Here is an 18,324-nt window from a genome sequence, read left to right on the forward strand (position 1 = left end):
AGATTAAATAACAATGAATGTTTCCAAATACTTTTTGATCACTTTCATCCTATAATAACAAAAGAGTGATATAGAAATATTTGTTTTTGGAGCATTGCTTTTGAAAGAAGCATGCAATCAGAAGCACAACAAGTATCTTTCTGTTTTTTGAATTGATTGCGATATTTTTTTCCTGTTTTTTTCTCAATAAAATAATGTTGCTTTTTAATAAAACCGAATTCATCTTGTTTTTGTTGATGAAACGAAGGTGGGAGGCGAGATGACTTTTGCAGAAAGGTTTTCGGGTTTGCTCTTATTGGACTTTTTTATTTCTTTGTTGAAATAGAACAAAATAATCTTTTTTGCATTGAAAAAATCTGATGGTCGTCAATTGAACAAAGAAATGTTTTCGCAATTGAAAAATTGTTCAGCGGAAGAGCAAATGCATGTGATTGAAGAAATGATCGTATTGACTGAAAAAGCGGAAGTTGAAAGAGAAGAACCAATTTTGACAGATGAATTTTTCAAAGAAATGGACAAGATGGTGGAAGAAAATACTATGCCAATGGAAAATGCGCTATTGTTGCTGAAGCACATGGGGTATTATAAAATGCTGACAGAATTATGTTGTAATGGATTTTGCTATTCTTTTCTTCAGAAAAGAGTTGAGAGAATGATTGATGAAGAAGAGAAGAAAAAAGAGGAGAAGAATGAACAGCTGCTGATTGATCTTTGCGAAAGCTATCTTTTGCTTTTTGACATTATCATTTCTGAAAAAATGATTATATTGTGCGTGCCCTTTCTTCTGAAAGTTGTGTTGAAGAAAGAGGAAAACGAGGAGACTCAAAAAGAAGTTGAAATGGCTTTGTTGGCACTGAGCAACATCAGCAAATTTAATGTGTGAACACTTCTGCTTCCTTTTTCATGCAATCGTTTGTTTCTTAATTTTTTTGATAAGAAAATGGAAAAAGACTTGTATTTGAACGAGATTACGGAAATCATCGAATATCATCAGGAGCATTGCCATCTGACGCATCTGGCTTATCAGTCAGCTTGGAGGTTTTTGGTTTGCAGGTTCCTGGATGAAAAAGGATTGGAAGATCTTATTGTGAATGAGCTTCATTTTGCGGGAGAGGCAGCAAGAGAGCTGGAAGAACAGGCAAAAATTGTGGATTGGAAGAAAAAGAAAATGGCGAAAGAAGAATGGTTCATTTTCAACGGATGGATTGATTCTGTGTCTGATTATTGTTTCTTTCAGTTGGAGGGGAAAATAGATTCTGCTGCATTGGTTGAATGTTTGTGTCGAATCCACAGACTGGCACAAGCAAATTACAGTGAAATAAGCATCAAGTGCATCAGAGATTTTCATTCAATGCTTTTCAAAAACGTTGCAAGTGTGGATGAATTGGTGAAAGGCGGAGCTATTGATGCTGCTTTGGAGGCTGCATTTCAGCCAACAGCTGGATATTACTCAATGGAAATGAACATCAAATTCTTTCGTCTCTTTTCGTCTGGGCCGAGCACACAACCGGATGGGAACGAACATTGGAGCACAGGCGAAATGAAGGTGAACAAAAGAAGGCTATTTGAAAAACTGGAAGAGGAAGGATATGAAGACTTTATTGTCAGCTGCAATTACATGCTTCTTCAGCTCAATGACAGCTATGGAGAGTATTTTTCAAGAAATCCTTCTGATTATTGTGTGGCTTGCTGATGTTCTGAAGCACGTGTTTTATTTCTTGTCAATCTTGCTTTCTTTCATTTCTCCTTCTTCATTTTGTCTGCCCTCAAAAAAGAATAAGGTCAGAAAATGCTGAGATAAAACATTCAGTTGTTTTGCATAATTCGTTGGGCAGTGTTGTTGTTTGACCATTTTGCCGAATCAACATTTTCTGCACAGGATCAGAAATGTGTTTGTTCCTGATTTTTGTCTCTTTTGTTGTGATAAATATGCATTTTCATGATTTATTTATTTTGTCATTGAAGCATGAACATTATGCAAAAGTGGTTTTTTCTTTTCTTTTTTTCAACAAGCTCTTGATTTTTTTTATCTTTTTATCGATCAAGGGCATGCCCGTATTCACGCGAGCATGCTGAGTTGAAGATTTCTCATGAAGTTATTTCCAACAAGTACCTCTTTTCTTTATTTCTTATCGTAAAATAACATTAAAAACTCTTTTCATCCAAGAACTAGCTGCTTACGAACTTTCTGAAAAATGAAATATCTTTTGAATATTCGACTTTTCAGCAATTTCATATGATAATAAAAGCTGAAGTTTGTTTTATGAATTTTTGAATCGTTGAATATGAAGTGGACCACACAGAAGGATGCTTGCTCAGTTTAATGAACAACAGGTAATTTCTGATTGCAGCTTCAATAAAAAAAATGTTCATTGAAGTGATGCATGAGAGAAAAGGGAAACTTGCTTTTCTGGGTTTCATTCAGAGTTTTTGAGTTACCAAAAGTGAAGCAAGTATTTTTTTTCTTGTTTGAGTGATGATCTTGGAAGTTGTCATAAATGTTGCTCATCAAGCAATCATTATTTTCTGAAACAGGTTTTTTGTCAAATATTTTGTAATCGAAAGGATTTTTCTTTTTTTCAAGAGAATGTTATTCCGTTCATTTTTTGATTTTTCTCCTTTTTATCTCCATTCTCTTGCTCGCCAAAACAATCCAAAACGCAAACGTTCATAATAATATGCAAATATATTAATGGAGTTTTATCTTGTTATGGAAACGGAAAGTTTCTTGCAAAGCTATTGTGGGTTTCATTTTGATCTTTTCAGTATTTTTCTCGCAAAAAGGCTCGCAAGTTTTCGCTTCGAAAGCAGATAAAGAAATGAAAGACGACATCAAATCGAGGAGTTCAATTTCAAGCGGAATGTCAATTGGCTATTCCCAATCTGAAGGACTGAACAAACTCGAAACAATTCTGTTCTCCATTTTTTCGCCACTTTACGATCAGCCAAAACACACAAGCAGGAAATGGGAAATATTCGTTTGGACAGTGACAATGCTCCAGATGATGACGATCAGCCTTTTTCGAATTGACATTCCTGCACAATCAGTGAACCATTTTTCTTATGTATGAATTTTTTTTTCAAATAATTAGAAAAAATTAATTTTTTGAAAAATATTTATTATGCTATTTTTTTTTTATTTGCTCCTTTGGATGGCTTGTTTTTTTTGAATTTTTGAATGAAAATGTTTCAGTATATGTGCTTTCTGGACGGGACATCGATTGGGTTAGTAGCAGGAAAAATGAATTCGTATGTGATTATGGGATGTTCAGGATATCTGATCTTGCTTGATTCGTATCTGCTGGTTGTGGCTGCTTTTCAGGGCGTTATTGCTGGGACGCAGCCGTGGGTAATATCGTTTTTGCGATGGATAACACATTTGACATTTACCATTTTATTTATTCCGTTTATTTCTTTGTGTATCACTGGTTTTGATTGTTATCACTCGGGAAAGCAAATGCTTCATCGAGGATATGAGGGTGTTTGTCTGGGTGATTTGCTTTCGATTTTGGGGTTTTGTTTTGGAATAGTCACAGTTTTTTATTTGTTGTTGATGTGTTTCATGGTGAACAATATGATTTTCAATAACAATCAGAAATATGGAGGATTGATGTCGTCGTCGAGCGGGCTATGGAAGGGAGTGGATTCGTGCATTGTTTTTGGGTGTGTGTTTGCGATGAGGATGCTGTATGGGTGGCCGTTCTGGCGAGGAGCTGTGACGATTGGCTCGTCTCTGGCGATGGCCGTGTATTTTGTGTGTGTCCAGCCGATATACAAGCTGGAGGGGAATCTGCTCATGGGCGCGAAATGGTGCATGTTTGGGTGCTTGAGGCTGTTTGGTGAAGTTGGATATGCAGTTGAAAGGGCAACACGCAACTGGATTGGCACAGTTGTGTTTCAAGCGGTTGGGTTGATTGGTGGAATTGTTGTGTGCGCAGTGGTGTTGCCTACGATAGGCCGAAAAACGAGAGAGAAAAAGTATCTTTTGTTGGCTTTTGGGAGTCAGGTTTCTGAGACTAGCAGCGATAATCCGTCTTTACCTTTGACTTTGCCTTCGCTGAAAAGGCCCGAAAGAATCGAGTCATCGCTGCGATTTGTGCAAAAGGAGGAGTATCAGACGATGGCGCATCTGACGTTTGCAGATTATGTGTACACACAGGGGCTGAAGACGAACAAGAGCAGCAGCATGCTGTGCTTCCAGTATGCGTCGTTTCTGTCGGCATATCGGAAAAACCACATGAAAGCGAGCATGCTCATTCGGAAGGCGCGGACGCTGTCTCCGAGTCTGTTTCTGAGCTTTGTGCTGTTCTGCAAGGCGAAGGAGAACGGCGGGAGAGCGGGCGGAGAGAACAGCCAGAACGGAGCCAGCGAACTGAATTCGTTTGCCTTCACTTCTCTTTTGGCAAAAGCGGAAAAGCACCACGAGATGGCTGTGAGTGCGATGAAGGACTTTTTCGAGAACGTGACGGCAATCCAGCCAGACTACAAGTCGATTCCAGTTCATCTGAATTTGATTGTGAAGAATGAAGAAATTGCCCGAAAGAGCTATGAGGAGCTGATATCATCTCACGGGCAGAACACAGCGGTGCTGCGGAGCTATGCACGCCTGCTGCTGGACATCTACAACGACGAGGACGAGGCAGAGATGATTTTGAACAGAGCGGATCGGATTGAGGAGGAGTCTACTTCCGTCAGCGAGACGACAATGACACAGACACACACAGCAGCCACAACATCGACTGACACGCTTCCAGATTTCCCGCTGGGTGCAGTTGATACAGAATACATGGGCAGCAAGAAAAGCGAGAGAAGCAAGAAAACAGGAGCTGAAGGTGAGGCCAACACCGAATGTGAATCTCATTCTGTTCGTGTTGCGATGCACAGGAGATTTGAGGTGCAGACTGGGAGAGGAGACGAAAGAACAAGCACACAAAGAGGGTTGGAAGGCAAATTGGGAGCAAGCCAATCATTGTCTGAAATGGCGAATTTGGAGAGAAGCGAGGCGCAACTGCAGAAAGCGCTGAATGACACAGAAAAGAACAAAAGAGAGAGCGAAAGGAAGAGGAAGAGTGAGAGGAAGAAGAAGAAGAAGAAGAAGAAGAGGAAAGACATGATGATTATTGATCTGATGATGGGAGGGCGCAACAAGAGCATGAGTGGAGGCGCCGGGCTGGGGATAATGAAGTGTGCGGTGGTGTCTCTGCATCTGGTGGGGATAGCAGCGCTGGCGGTGGGGCTGGTTGTGTATGTGGTGATGTCGAATGCGTATCAGAACAACCTGGACACGCTGCGGAATGTGTGCGACTTGTCGTACCACACAGCGCGGTCGGCGGCAATCGGGTACAACTTCTTTGTGTACGACGTGAAGTACAAGTTTGCGAATCAGACGGTTGTGGATGAGTGGATGACGACGATGGTGCGCAAGGCGCAGCTGCTGGAGATGCTGCGGGAGACATCGGAGAGCCTGGCGTCGATGCTGGGGAGGGTGCATGAGACGACGTCGAACATGGATCCGTGGGAGACGGCAGACGTGGACACGTATGTGTTCATATTCACAACGAAGAACGAGACGCAGGCAGACGGGAGCACAGAGGAGGTGGTGGACACGAAAAAGCAGATCCTCCACCCGACGTCGATGATCGACATCCTGTCGACGCTGTCGCAGATGATCCACCACCTCTCGATTTCAGACATGGCCGCCCGCCCGGAGTATCCAGACTATCTGCCGAGCATGCAGTATTTGGTGTTCAACTGCCCTGTGCCGATCTTGGACGGGGCGAAACGGGTGATCATGTCGTATTTCGAGCTGATGAACACAGACTGCGACAAGATCGTTGCAGTATTTGTGCTGATCATCGTGCTGTTCCTGGGTCCTCTGACAGCTGGGCAGCTAGTGATGTTTGTGAAGGTGACGAAGACAGCAGTGGAGAACAGGGAAAGAGCGCTGCATGCGATGCTGGATGTTCCGAAGAACAAGATGCAGAGTGTGATCCGGCGGCTGCTGAGGGCCGACGATGTTGATTCGGAGGATTGTTTTTCTGTGACAGCGTTGCTTCGGGAGAACGAGGACTCGAAACGTTCAGAAAGCTGTGGGAGCAACCGAGACGAGCAGTGGGAGGAGGCTGGGTCGCTGCTTTTGGAGGAAGGGAAGGACGAGAGCATGCAGTGTTCGCATCGAAAGAGAAGCAAGCAGTGTTCTGTTCAGCCTCTCCATCTGGCTGAGGAGAAGCTTACAGACAGCAGCAGCAGCAGTGCAAGTTCATTGCCTGGAGTGCAGATGATGAATACATCACAGCAGCAGAAGGAGAAATGTCTGCCTGTGTTGAGCTTATCTGAAGGAGAGCTTGGAGTGACTGGATCGTCACCTTCGATGCTTCCTGGGGCAGAACCAATGGATGAGTCCAACATAGACACCTCGCCTTCGTATTCTTCTTCGAAATCGCTTTTTGGAGAGCAGACTTCGACAGCACTGACTTTTGGTGCATCGCATTTTGTGTCTCCGAGAATGGGCGAAGAGAGTGCGAAAGGCACACAGAAATATGAACCTCATTTTGAATCTCCAAAATCACCCAGATCGATGCCATCAGATATTATGCATTCTTTGAGCAAGTCGAAAAGTGGGTGTGATGGGGCAACAGGGGAGCTTCCTTCATATCTGTCGAGAAACGATGCTCTGCTTGTGGAGCATCAGAATTTCAAGACAAGTGTCAATGGAAATGTTGGCCAGGAGATGGGATTTGAGAAGAGCGCAGAAGAAGAAGGCATTCTCACAGCTGACATCAAAAAGCTGACAAGCATTGGAAGTGCATTGAAGTCTCAGCCGGTGCCTTTGTTTGATGGTCGTGGATATTCACTGCTTCCGATGCGCAAGCAGCATATGAACACAAACAGCCAGGGAGTTGATCTGACCAGCGATGCACAGTCGATTCAGTTTCTTCCTGCTCTTTCGACTGGAAGCAGGTATTCAAATGGCTGTGGTATTGGAAGCACCAATGTTGATGGGAATGGAAGTCAGTTTCATTCCGCTGCGTCTGCAAACGGGTTGTTCTCCACTCAATCTTCGAGCATGGAATATGAAAACAGCCCTGCTTTCAGCACGATGCAGCTGTTGTCTCCGGCAGCATCGCCTGTTCTGTTCCGTCAGAGCCAAATGTCTTCGAATGAGCAAAGTGGGCTGCTTCCAGAAACAGTGCCTTTGGCTCCAGCTCAGCCAGTGATAGTGGCTTATTCAAAAGCAGAACATGTTCATCGGAGCAGCAACGAGCATCTTGCTCAGAAAGCGCAAGTTCAGCTCAAAGGAATGTCAGAAGCTAAATACAGTTTGGATGAGGAAGACACTGAAGAAGCAGAGAAGAGCAGGCAGATGGGACTGATAAGAAATGCCGTTGAGGATGCAGCTTGGGAAGAAGGAATGGAAAAGGAGATGGAAAAACTGGAAGCAGCATACAAGCAGCTGCCGAGTCCTGTCACACCAACGATTCTTGTCACCACAGTTCTTTCAGCAGTGCTTGGTGTTGTGACAATTGGAACAACGATTGCGTTGGTGTGCATTTTTGTGAACAGTTTCAAACCTACCTCTGCGAACATCATCCTGTCTGGGATGCGTGCATCGATATTGTTCCAGATCCAGTATCTGCTGCTGACTGTGCTTCAGCCGCTGGCTCTGCTGAAGACAGACCAGTCCGTCACGTTTGCCACATCGCACAATCCCATTTTGAACAGCTCTTCGCACTGCTCAGGCTCACCGGCTGTTTCCCGCGACTTGCTTGTTCCGATGTCGCGCTATTTCGAAGCGGTGCATCTGGGCTGCCATTTTGGCGATTCGAAGTATTCGCACTCGGGAGACTACACATACGACTCGGTGTCTGTGAAGCGGATGAACACTGCCATCAACCGTGATATGCTTCTGAAGGAGGCGAAGTGCTATCTAGCTGACTCTGACGACTGCTCGGAGGCTGACCCCTTTCGGATGTACGGGGTGAAAGGAACGATATACGGGCTGACGACGCTGCTGGCGCGGCTGAGAGTGAATCTGGAGAGGATCTCGAAGATGGATGTTGAGGATGTGAATGTGATGAATGCTGATGCGCGCTTTGCTCTGACAGCGCTGAGGAGCGACATTGTGGCTGGGATGAACAAGATGACGAACATGATTCTGGCGACAGGGAAGGAGGAGGTGCAGGAGTCGATAACGATCCTGACGGTTGCTGTGGTGTGCTTCTGTGTGCTGTATTTTGTGTCGATGTTTGGCAACGGGATGAGGTGGATCGGAGAGATTGGGTTTGTGGAGAATGTGTCGAGCAAGCTGTTTGAGCTGCTGCCGACTAGAGAAGGCGAGAAAGAGGTTGAGTTTCTGCAATCGATGGCGACAGGGCAGGGCTCGTTTGACAGAGGAAGAGAGGCTGTTATGGATGCGGTGCAGCAGCTGCTTGTGTGTGTGAAGCAGAACGAGCATTTTGAGCTGGTGACTTCGGCGTTTTACCAGCTGACGTCGACTGTGGAGAAGGTGTTTGGGGAGGAGGAAAAGGAGATGGCTGAGAGGAGCTATGTTGGGGCAGAGAAGCATCAGAAGGAGCACACACTGATCAGACAGAGGCTGACGCTGATTGGAGACCAGCTGCGCTCAAAGAACGAGGTGGCGAAAGCAGTCGGGAGGAGAAAGCTTTCTTCGCTGTTTGACATCCACTTCAGTGACGAGGACATCACGTTTGCTGAGGCTGCATTTGGGCTGAATTAGAATCATTGCAGCAGCAATAGCAATCATTATAGAATTAATTAAATGAAAATGCTGATAGCAGCAGGTGGGAGGGGGTTAGAATATGTGATAGAATATGTAGCTTGTCTGTATGCATGAGGTATTTTTTATTTTCACTGAAGTTTATTACAAAAAAGGTGATTGCATAGTTGCATTGGAGACTTAATGTGAAAACATTTATTGAACATGCATTGTTTTCTTTTCTTTTATATTATTATCTTGTGAACTTCTTTTATTTGCAATTATTATGTCTCCTTCATCATTATCTTCATTTTGTTGGGATGTTTCATCGTCTTAATTTTGAATCAACCATTTCTTTTTTTTTTTTCTTTCATTATTTCTCTTTTCTAATTGGATGCATATGCTTTTTTGTCAGCGTAAGCACCTATTTTTGCGAAATTTTTATTTCTTTTTTATAAGTCATATGGATGTTGATATGTTTGATGTTGAAATTTATTAGTGTGTTGTTTGCGTGGAGTTGTGTCAAATTTTGATATTTCTCAACACCCAATCATTCTTGATCTGTGTTTCTTTTCATTTCTTTGAAAAATGATACTCAGATTGTATATTTAGCTCATTTGCTTTCTGACTCCAGCTTTCAGCTATTTTTCTTTCATATTTTTGTGAAATTATTTTTGCTGTTTGAAAAAAGTCAGTTTTTTATTTTCCATATTAATTTGATTTCAAAGTTTAACTGATGAAATGCATGCAACATAAATGTTGTTTTTATTGTTTAATCATGTGGTTTATATTTTTGTTTTTTTAAAAGTCCTCTGAATTTTTTTTTTTTTTTATTGTTTTGTTTTGTTTTTATTTCCCTGTTGAAATGAATGTTCAACTTGAATGTTTTGATTTGGAAGAGAAAAATGAAAAATGTCTCCAAATCCTTTTTTTCATTTTGATTGAATTTTATTTTCATTACGTAAGTTTTCAGATTTGTTCATTTTAAAGTTTTGATTATTTTTTACACGCAATTGATGGCTGATATACCAACAATAAAAAAACAAAATTGTCCATGTGTGCATCACTATTTTTGTAATTGCTTTGATTCACTCTTGACTTTGGAGGTTTGTGTGAGATTGCACAAACATAGAAATGAGAAATGAATCATTTATTCATTTTCACATTGAAAATCAAAAAATTGTAATTTTTTCATTATTATTTTTTTGGTTTGATAAAAATTAAAGTCATTAATTTATCAGCACCTTTTTTTATGCATTTTGCATTTTGTATTTTGCGAAATGATGAAGAAAGAAAAAGACAAATAAAAATAAAAGGAAACAAAAATCAAATTCATTTCATTTCCTCAAACATTTACAAAATAGTCTGAAATGTTCAACGAGAAATCAAAACCAAATACATCGTCAAGATCACACAATCTTTTATAAAAGCTTGCAACGATATCTTCATATCCTTCCTCTTCCTTCTTGTCGAACATCATTCTTTTCAACTTCATCCATTCTTCATAATCATTCCTTCCCATTCCATTTCCCTCAATATCTTTCAAAATTTTGAAAAGAAATTCAAGAAATGAGATGCCATGTAGTTTTTGAACGAATAGTTGTTAATTTCCTCCAAAAAGAAATCAACTGCTCCGCATTTCAGTAAATCATAAACAACAGGAAAAATTGATTGGTCATTCACCAAACCCTCAAAATAAATGCAACACCTAAAGACAATTTCTTTGTGTGCATCTCTTGCTTCTCTGCATATTCTGATTATGCAACCAAATAAACCAACAAACTCTTCATCATGAGACTTGCAGCACAAAAGGAAACAGAAAATATCGTCCAGCCATCTTTCAATCATCACGATATATTTCCTTTCTTCTTCTTCAATTTCCTCTTCTTTTCTCTTCCAATCAACACATTCTCTCAGCTCTTCCAGTTCTCTTGCTGCTTCTCTCGCGCAATGCACCTCACTGGCAATAACTCTTTCCAAGTTATTATCATATATCACCCGATACATCAAAAACTTCCAAACAGACTGATATGCGAGTCTTGTCAAATTGTGATGCTCCTGATGATGTTCAATGATCTCCTTGATCTCATTCAGATACAATTCTTTATCCAATTTCTTATCAAAAAACAAGAAAAAAAGTTAAAAAATATCAAAATGAGAAAAATGCTCTCAAACATGATATCCAGCATTGCCCAAGGCAAGAAGAGCTATTTCCACTTCTGTTTAAGCTTCCTCCTTTTCCTCTTTGTTCAAAGCAACTTTCAGAAGGCAAGAAACACATATTTTCATCGTGTCATCGCTGATAGCACAACCTTTTTTGTGCAAGAATAAATAGCATTCGCAAATATCAGCCAGCAGTTTTTCATCCTTTTTATCTTTTTTCTGATCTTCTTTAATTATCATCTTTTCAAACATTTTGCACAACGAAGATCGTTCAAAAGTCGAAATCCGAGCATCTTTCATAATTTTCCAATATCCCAGGGATTTCATCAACAATATTGAATTTTCCAATGAAAATTTCTTTTCTTCAATCATTTTGTTTATTTGATTGAAGAATTTAATGGTAAGTGCGGATCTAAATTGCGCTTCATTCATCTTGTCAATTAACTCATTTATTTCCTCAATTTTCTGTTTCTGTTCATCGTTTGAACAATCTCCCAGTCCATTCAGCAATTCTTCAACAAAAGCAAAGAAATGAAAGAAATCCAATCAATAAAAATTCATATGCAACTTCAACAGCGCACCATTGAATTTTTTCGTGTTGTTCGTATCCTGTATTTTTGGTGAAAAATTTCATTCAGAAAACAACACCATTTTCAGAATTTATATTAAATTCGTATATGTTTCGATAGAAGAAATTGATGATTTATTAAAAACTCTAAATAACTACAACATAATCAGCACTCATACCATTTTTCCTTGCGTTGACATTTTTGACTCCTGCCAACAAAGAAAAACAGCGCTTCCGATTATTCAATTATATAATAATGGACTCTCAGATCTGATAGATATTCAAGTTGCTTTTCCACAACATACTGAGAATTCTATGAATGTTTTATCACTTCTATATATTCTTGCTATTCCTTGGAGCAAATTGAATCACAGGAAAGACGATGCAAACCATAGGATTCTGTCTGATTATTTTATTGATTGTTCGACAAAGTATTCACAACAATTATTTGATGAATATGAAAATCAATATACGTTTGCATTTATTATTATTCAATTCATTGTGAAGATTTTTTCATCCATCTCATTTGTAATGACAAAAAAATCAGATTTGTTTCAAAAAAGAGGAGAATATTTTCTTTTTTTCGTAGAATATTTCTTGAATGCAGTAAAGAGCATTATCAATGAAACAGGACAAGTGGATTGATAGTGCGTCTGGCGTCAACATTTTTTGAGAAAGAAAAAAAGAGTCTCACTTTTTTGGAAAGTTGGAAAGCAACTCATTCAAATGTGGGATATGGCTGAAAAGGAATGGTCGGTGAAGCTTCATGAAAGAGTTTTGAAAAAATAATGAAAAATGAATTTTTGATGAGGAAACAAAACATAATCAGAAGAATACAACATTGAAGCAGGCTTCAACCTTTCTGAAAGTTTGCTGCTGTCATTTTTAACTTTTTGAATTGATTTTGCGAAAAGTTCTGTTGAAGGGAGAGAGTTTTAATGGATTTGATAAAGAGGGAGAAGAAATAATTTAAATCAATACATATTTGAGAGAACGAGAGAACTTTCTTCAGTTTCAAAAATCTCAAAAATTCTCTTTTGAACGTTCATTTTCGTTCATTGAAAATTGAATTCCATTTTATTTTGAGAAATGCATTATCATGTACTCTTGAATTTCTTGTTACGCAACAATTGCTTTTCACAAAATATCAAGATAGCGAGACCAATATTGATACAGAAGTTTCACTGTCTTTGAATCAAAAAGTGTACTTTTTCACTAAACGCAACAAGTGATGAATTCAACAAAAATGTTTTGGAAAATAATTATAAAGGAGTGTATGTCAATCATATTTTTACAAGAAAATTCATCTTAACAGAGCGTCAAAGATCGATTTTCAATTTTCTCGAAGTTCTTTCCTTCTGATTGAATAGATTAAACATTTAGGGTTTAATTTTTGCATTTATGAAAGATATAATAATTTGTTCAACACTGTTTCTGCTTTCATATCATTATAATTCTCACGTTCTCACGAAAAAATAAAAATAGAATTATTATAAAATTGGAAAAAATATTACAAAATATTGTGTGTGTGGAACAAAATCTATAATGCAAAATATTTCGTCCCATATTGATTTTAAATATTGCGCTCATTTCTTCCTTCAGCTCTGTGCTGGTGCCTTGAGCGAATGTCAGACGGTGGAAGTTCAAATGCTGCTTCAGTCAGACCATTAAATGCACTCGTCTTGAATTCGAGGATGCTTCGAGGCGAAGCCAATTTGTTTTTCGAAGGCAGGCAGCCAGAGCACAGCCAGAACGGCTGCAAGCCACTCTTTTGTGGAGTAGCTTCGATGCGGTCACGCAGCCCTGTTTCTTCGAGCTCGTCTTCAATCAGCCTGAGGAGGCGGACAGCCCCATCATCCGCTCCTTTCATCAGCTCTTCCTCGTCTTCTGAAAAGTCTGCCTTTTTCAGCGAGGGCAACTGCTTCGTCGTGGGGAAATTCAAATAAAGTGAATACATCCCATCGTAGCACATGCTCATCTCCAGCAAGGAAAGAGTTTTAAACTGCTCATATTGCGGGCCAGGCATCCCATATGCAAAATTCCTTCTGTTATTTCTGCCTTCACTGTTGTCCCTGTTGTGCACTTCCACATTGCGATTGTAGACAGAAGCATTTTTCACCCTCATCTCCCTTGCAATGCGCATGAACATGATGCACGTCTCTCGGATGATCTGCACCGCATAATACGCTACACGCCCTTTCACATCCCTCCCAGCTGCCAGCCACTCAAACAGAACATGCACAAACCCCATGGCAAATGCAAAGGGCAGCTCCTTCTCCACATTCGTCATCGTCTGCAGCACAAACGCATCAATCGAGATCTGAACAGACTCCAGCGACTGCAGCTGATACGCCCTGCACTCAATCTGCTGCACAGTGATGGGGGCAACGAGAGGAAAAGGATGCGCCATCTTGTCGACCAGCCTCTTATAAAACGGACGGATTGCAAGCTCATCGCAGCTGTTGCTTTGGATGCAGAAGGCAGCTGCAATGCAGCTGAGGGAATGGTTGAAGCGGAGTGCTGCTGAAGAATAGTGGTACAGCGGAACAGTCAGATGCGATCTCTTCTCAGCTTTCAGCGTGGGGGTAAAGGGGTTCATCTGATCAAACATGGCATCTTCCTCGTCTTCTTCTCCTTCTCCGTTCGCAACTCCATTGAAGTTCCGATTTCTTTGGATTTCGATGTTTCTGCGGCTGAATTCACGAGTAGTTGCAGCCAAGCTCTTTCTGACCTCCAATTTGTGTGCTTTCCAGCTGCTCTTGCAGTCAAACTCGAACTCAACTGGAGAACTGTATTTTTCCAAAGAGGGCTTGCAAATGTGGTGGAACGGGTAATAATAGCTGATGTCGTTGTCAAATTGGAATGTCTTTGATGTTATGGACTCAACCTGTTTTGTGCTAACAATCATCGTTTCTTCTTCTTCTCCTCCTTCGTATCCATCAGTTCTATTCTTCTTCTTATTATTCTTATTCATTTTGCTTCTTTGTTGAATTGCTTCCCTCATTTCTTCCTCCACTTCGTCCAAAGACTCCATCAGCTGCTTCTCAAACAATGGGAAGAACAATCGTTTCATCTGCTTTTGGCAGATTATGCAGATGTTTTCAATGCAATGGCTCGACAAGCAGAAGAAGAGCTCGTCTGGAAAACTGATTGGTTGGTTGTAAATGTGAAGGGAAACACAAAAAGATTGAATAAAATAAAAAAATATGAAAAATTGAATAAGAATAATATTAAAAATTATAATTTTAAATTATACGCAAAAAGAAAGGAAAAAAAGAGATAGAAACAGAAATAGAAAATTTAAATGGCAAACTTATTCAGCCGAAGCAGCATCTCAACAAGAATTTTCAATTGTCGATCAGACAAAAATTCAACATTTTCTGAATAAGTTGACATCGTTGCCTTTCCTATGATTATTAAAAGAGAATAAAATAATAATAATAATAATAATAATAATAATAATAATAATAATAATAATAATAATCAAATTTTTTTATTTTGTGCAAAAGAATTTGAGCAAAAACTGCATACGATTTTGTCCAAACAATGCATCAATGCACAGAATGCAGCGTCTGACTTGCCAAATATCAAACTTGTCAGCCATCATCTCTGCAACATAATCTTCGTCAACTTCAACTTTTGCCTCTTCTGCCTCTTCTGCCTCTTCTCTTTCTTCTCTTTCTTCTCTTTCTTCTCTTTCTTTCCCTCCTTTCCACAGCTGATTTTTCCTCCTCAAATATTCCTCTTCAGCATCCTTCGGAATCATAATCCCTGCAATAAGCACACGCACAATGCTTTTGATCGGATTAATTCTCCGAAAAACACACCTCGCTCCTGTCGAATAAAGCGCAAGAACAGCTTTGATACGCACTTCCATCGGAAGAAATGGCTTTTTCGCTTTTTTCTGCATTTTTTCTATCGTTTTTGCTGACGAACTGGCTGATGCTGAAGACTGGCAATATTCTGTCTCTTCCATTTGTTTTCGTTTGCTTCCTTCACTTTGCTCAGCAGGATTCTTCTTTTCAGTTTCTTCTTTTCCCTCCTCTTTTATTTCTTCTTCTTCTTCTTCTTCTTTTTCTTCTTTTTCAGAGTCGTCAATCTCTTCTGCATCATTTACTTCGCACTGCACATTAATCCCGCTTTCTTCTACTGCTGCTCGAAGGCTCAGCTTCGTCCGTGCAATTCCTCTTTTCTTGTTTCCCATCGCAATTTCAGCCAAAACTGCCTCAAAATAATGCGCATCGTATTCAATCAGAAAGTACTCATACGACTTCTTCGACACGCACCTTCTTCTGTTGTACATCAGCTGCAGCACTGCCATCGCATCACTCAAACCGCAGCTACTTTGGGAACGCACCAGAATCGAGTCCACCCCATCCAGCACACTAAGCCTCTCCAGCGCTTCCATCCCGCTCATGTCAGCCATCTTCACAATCTGAAGAAATGCTCTCGCAGCAACGCACATCACAGCCTCGCTCTCTGTTGCACAGACACGCTCCACCAGTGCCCCAACCATGCTCCCCTCCAAAATTGCTCGTTGAAGAATTGAAGTTGAAAGAAATGAAGATAAAAGTTGCACCTTCGTATTTGGTCTTTCCTGATCAAAATGATTGCGCATCCACCGCCTTTCGAAGCCTGTTAATAAAATTTCATTCTTCCTCAGCTTGGTGAATGGTGCAGAATAGGATTTTGCATCAATGATTTGGATAATCGCCTTGACAAATGAAACCACTATCTCCTCGTTATCAACTACCTTTAAAACTTTTACGCATTCCTCAAAAGCATGCTTTATAAAGTTGGGAGACAGTGTTTCCATTTTCCCAGCATGTTGCGATAGAATTTCGTGGATTTGCTTGGAAGCATTGCGATATTCCTCAATTCTGAACTTTTGAGATCTGAAAGCATGTAAAATAATTTAGTATTCAAATTACCGTAGAGATACTGTGAATTTTCTGGTGAGTCTTCAGGTGTCTGAACTACAAAAATTTCCATCCGGACAAATCAAAAAAAATATCAAAAAATGAAAAATGCATGCGTTTATCGCTTCTTGTCTCTGCATTCGCAGCCTTTAGCATAACGGTGTGGTTAAATTATTGTTCATAATTTTCAGGGTTATTATATTCAAAACATAAGAAGTCAAATTTATTTTTATATTTCAATATTCAATAAAAACGCACATAAAGAGCGTTAAAGGAAAAGTTTCTTAAAGATTAGATAGGATCATTCAAACCATGTTGTTGGCTATTATTTGGTTGTTTCTTTGTGCTGTAAGCATTTGAAACCTTCGAACATGCAAAAGACACGATTTTATCATAAGTCATTATGGTTCTGTTGTTTTGATTAATGAATAACAGTTTCATTTGAGTTCGTATTCAAGTGACTTAATGAGTGATATTACAAATTTTCAACTTATTAAATATATAAAACTAATTATCCATTTTTCTTTTGAAAAAATTCCGAAAATTATCTTAATTGGAAAAAAAAATATTCGAATTCTAAAAAAATCTTCATACCAGTTTGAAAAAGAATATTTCAATTTCGGAAAGATTAAAAATTAGGCTAGCTTAATGACTTATTGGCAAATAATACTTATAAGCCACTTCACAAATCTTTATTAAACAAAGAAATAATCAATAATAGCATGTTGTATTTTAAAATTAAGATAAATGATGTGTGGAAAAATCGGTATTTATTTATCAGCCTCCCATTCAGATGCATCAGCTATATTCCCAGCCCCATCAGATGATGATCTGTTTCAAGTTCGTATTCTGATTCTGAAGATTCTTCTTCGTGAAGAATTTCTGATCCAGTCTCTTCTTCCTTTTCTTCTGGACCAAAAGCTTCTTCCTCAAGAGCTTTGTATTCTTTTCATTGCATTTCATGATATTCAACACAAAAATGGAAAAATCAACATTTCGATTTCTGAAAAAAACAAAAATGACTAGATATATTCTTGCATTCTATTTATTCTCACTCCATGTGAAGGCATGAACTTTCGAAGAGCAGCTCACTTTGCTTCAACAAGATTTGTGCAAGCATCGGTAATTGGATCTGAATAAGTGAGAAATAACATTTCATGAAAAAAGACAATAAAAAGAGAAAATTAAAACCCACAAAATGCTCCGAATTATTGACAGTCCAGTGTGTCAATCCATTCTCACTTAAAGAAGAATAAGCTTTCCATTGATCAGAGGAAATTTCTGTTCCGGGACGAATATGTTTTTTAATAAACGGAATTAATACTGAAGCAGATTTGTTGGACACAGGATAAACAAATGCTTTTCCTCCACGTTCCCGAGCACCGAAAATCCATATTTGCTTCTTCGCACGTCCTAATAAAAAAAAGTTCAATTGATAATTAAGTTTCAAAAGATAAAAATTCAAAACCTCTCTTATATTTTTGCCTACTCCAAACAGCTTCATCAATTTCAACAATGCTGCCAGGACCTCCAATCGGAGTTTGATATTTACCAATCATCTGAGCACATGTTCTCCGGCAAATGCAATAATAATTAGAAAAACAATGTCTTTCGCATGAAGTTAGAGATGATGTTTATTTTATATTGAGATGATGTTTAAAGAAGTGAATGATCAGAATAAAATTTATATTTGAAAGCTTCGATTTTGAAAACGGAGTTCCTGTTCTATAAGAGACTTCTTTTCGGCATTTGCGGCATCTAAAGAACTTTTTCCCCACACTTCCTTTTGGAAAAACCACAAATGAACGACAAGTACCAATTGGGAATCTTCTGACAGAATTAATCATATAATCGTGTTGCCATTGGATGGTTTCTCCATTTTCGCAAAAAATCTTCAATAAATTCTGTTTTTCCTCCATCAAATGATTAAATGTTTGACATTCGTTATTGTATTTGGA

At 39.3% G+C, this 18,324-nt stretch overlaps 4 protein-coding genes across 4 annotated transcripts; 2 read left to right on the forward strand and 2 right to left on the reverse strand.

Moving 5' to 3' along the window:
- Positions 1-421: 421 nt before the first annotated feature.
- MONOS_3781 (uncharacterized protein) lies at positions 422-1,983 on the forward strand (the record flags this gene model as incomplete). Its single annotated transcript, XM_067873802.1, has 2 exons — positions 422-877; positions 938-1,983. The coding sequence occupies 2 exons, from the start codon at positions 422-424 to the stop codon at positions 1,691-1,693; spliced, it is 1,212 nt and encodes a 403-aa protein (XP_067722400.1). The 3' UTR covers positions 1,694-1,983.
- An 836-nt stretch (positions 1,984-2,819) lies between these two features.
- On the forward strand, positions 2,820-9,752 carry MONOS_3782 (uncharacterized protein; the record flags this gene model as incomplete). Its single annotated transcript, XM_067873803.1, has 3 exons — positions 2,820-3,065; positions 3,194-3,349; positions 3,596-9,752. The coding sequence occupies 3 exons, from the start codon at positions 2,820-2,822 to the stop codon at positions 8,735-8,737; spliced, it is 5,544 nt and encodes a 1,847-aa protein (XP_067722401.1). The 3' UTR covers positions 8,738-9,752.
- A 3,112-nt stretch (positions 9,753-12,864) lies between these two features.
- MONOS_3783 (uncharacterized protein) lies at positions 12,865-16,439 on the reverse strand (the record flags this gene model as incomplete). Its single annotated transcript, XM_067873804.1, has 4 exons — positions 12,865-14,593; positions 14,761-14,854; positions 14,979-16,342; positions 16,390-16,439. 4 exons carry the CDS (start codon positions 16,437-16,439, stop codon positions 13,021-13,023), a joined length of 3,081 nt encoding a protein of 1,026 aa, XP_067722402.1. The 3' UTR covers positions 12,865-13,020.
- A 729-nt stretch (positions 16,440-17,168) lies between these two features.
- Positions 17,169-17,925, reverse strand: MONOS_3784 (putative Uncharacterized transposase-like protein; the record flags this gene model as incomplete). Its single annotated transcript, XM_067873805.1, has 3 exons — positions 17,169-17,311; positions 17,558-17,779; positions 17,835-17,925. The coding sequence occupies 3 exons, from the start codon at positions 17,923-17,925 to the stop codon at positions 17,169-17,171; spliced, it is 456 nt and encodes a 151-aa protein (XP_067722403.1).
- Between the last annotated feature and the right edge of the window lie 399 nt (positions 17,926-18,324).

This window comes from Monocercomonoides exilis, assembly GCF_001643675.1.
Source record: "Monocercomonoides exilis strain PA203 chromosome Unknown scaffold42-869251, whole genome shotgun sequence".
Lineage (NCBI taxonomy): Eukaryota > Preaxostyla > Oxymonadida > Polymastigidae > Monocercomonoides > Monocercomonoides exilis.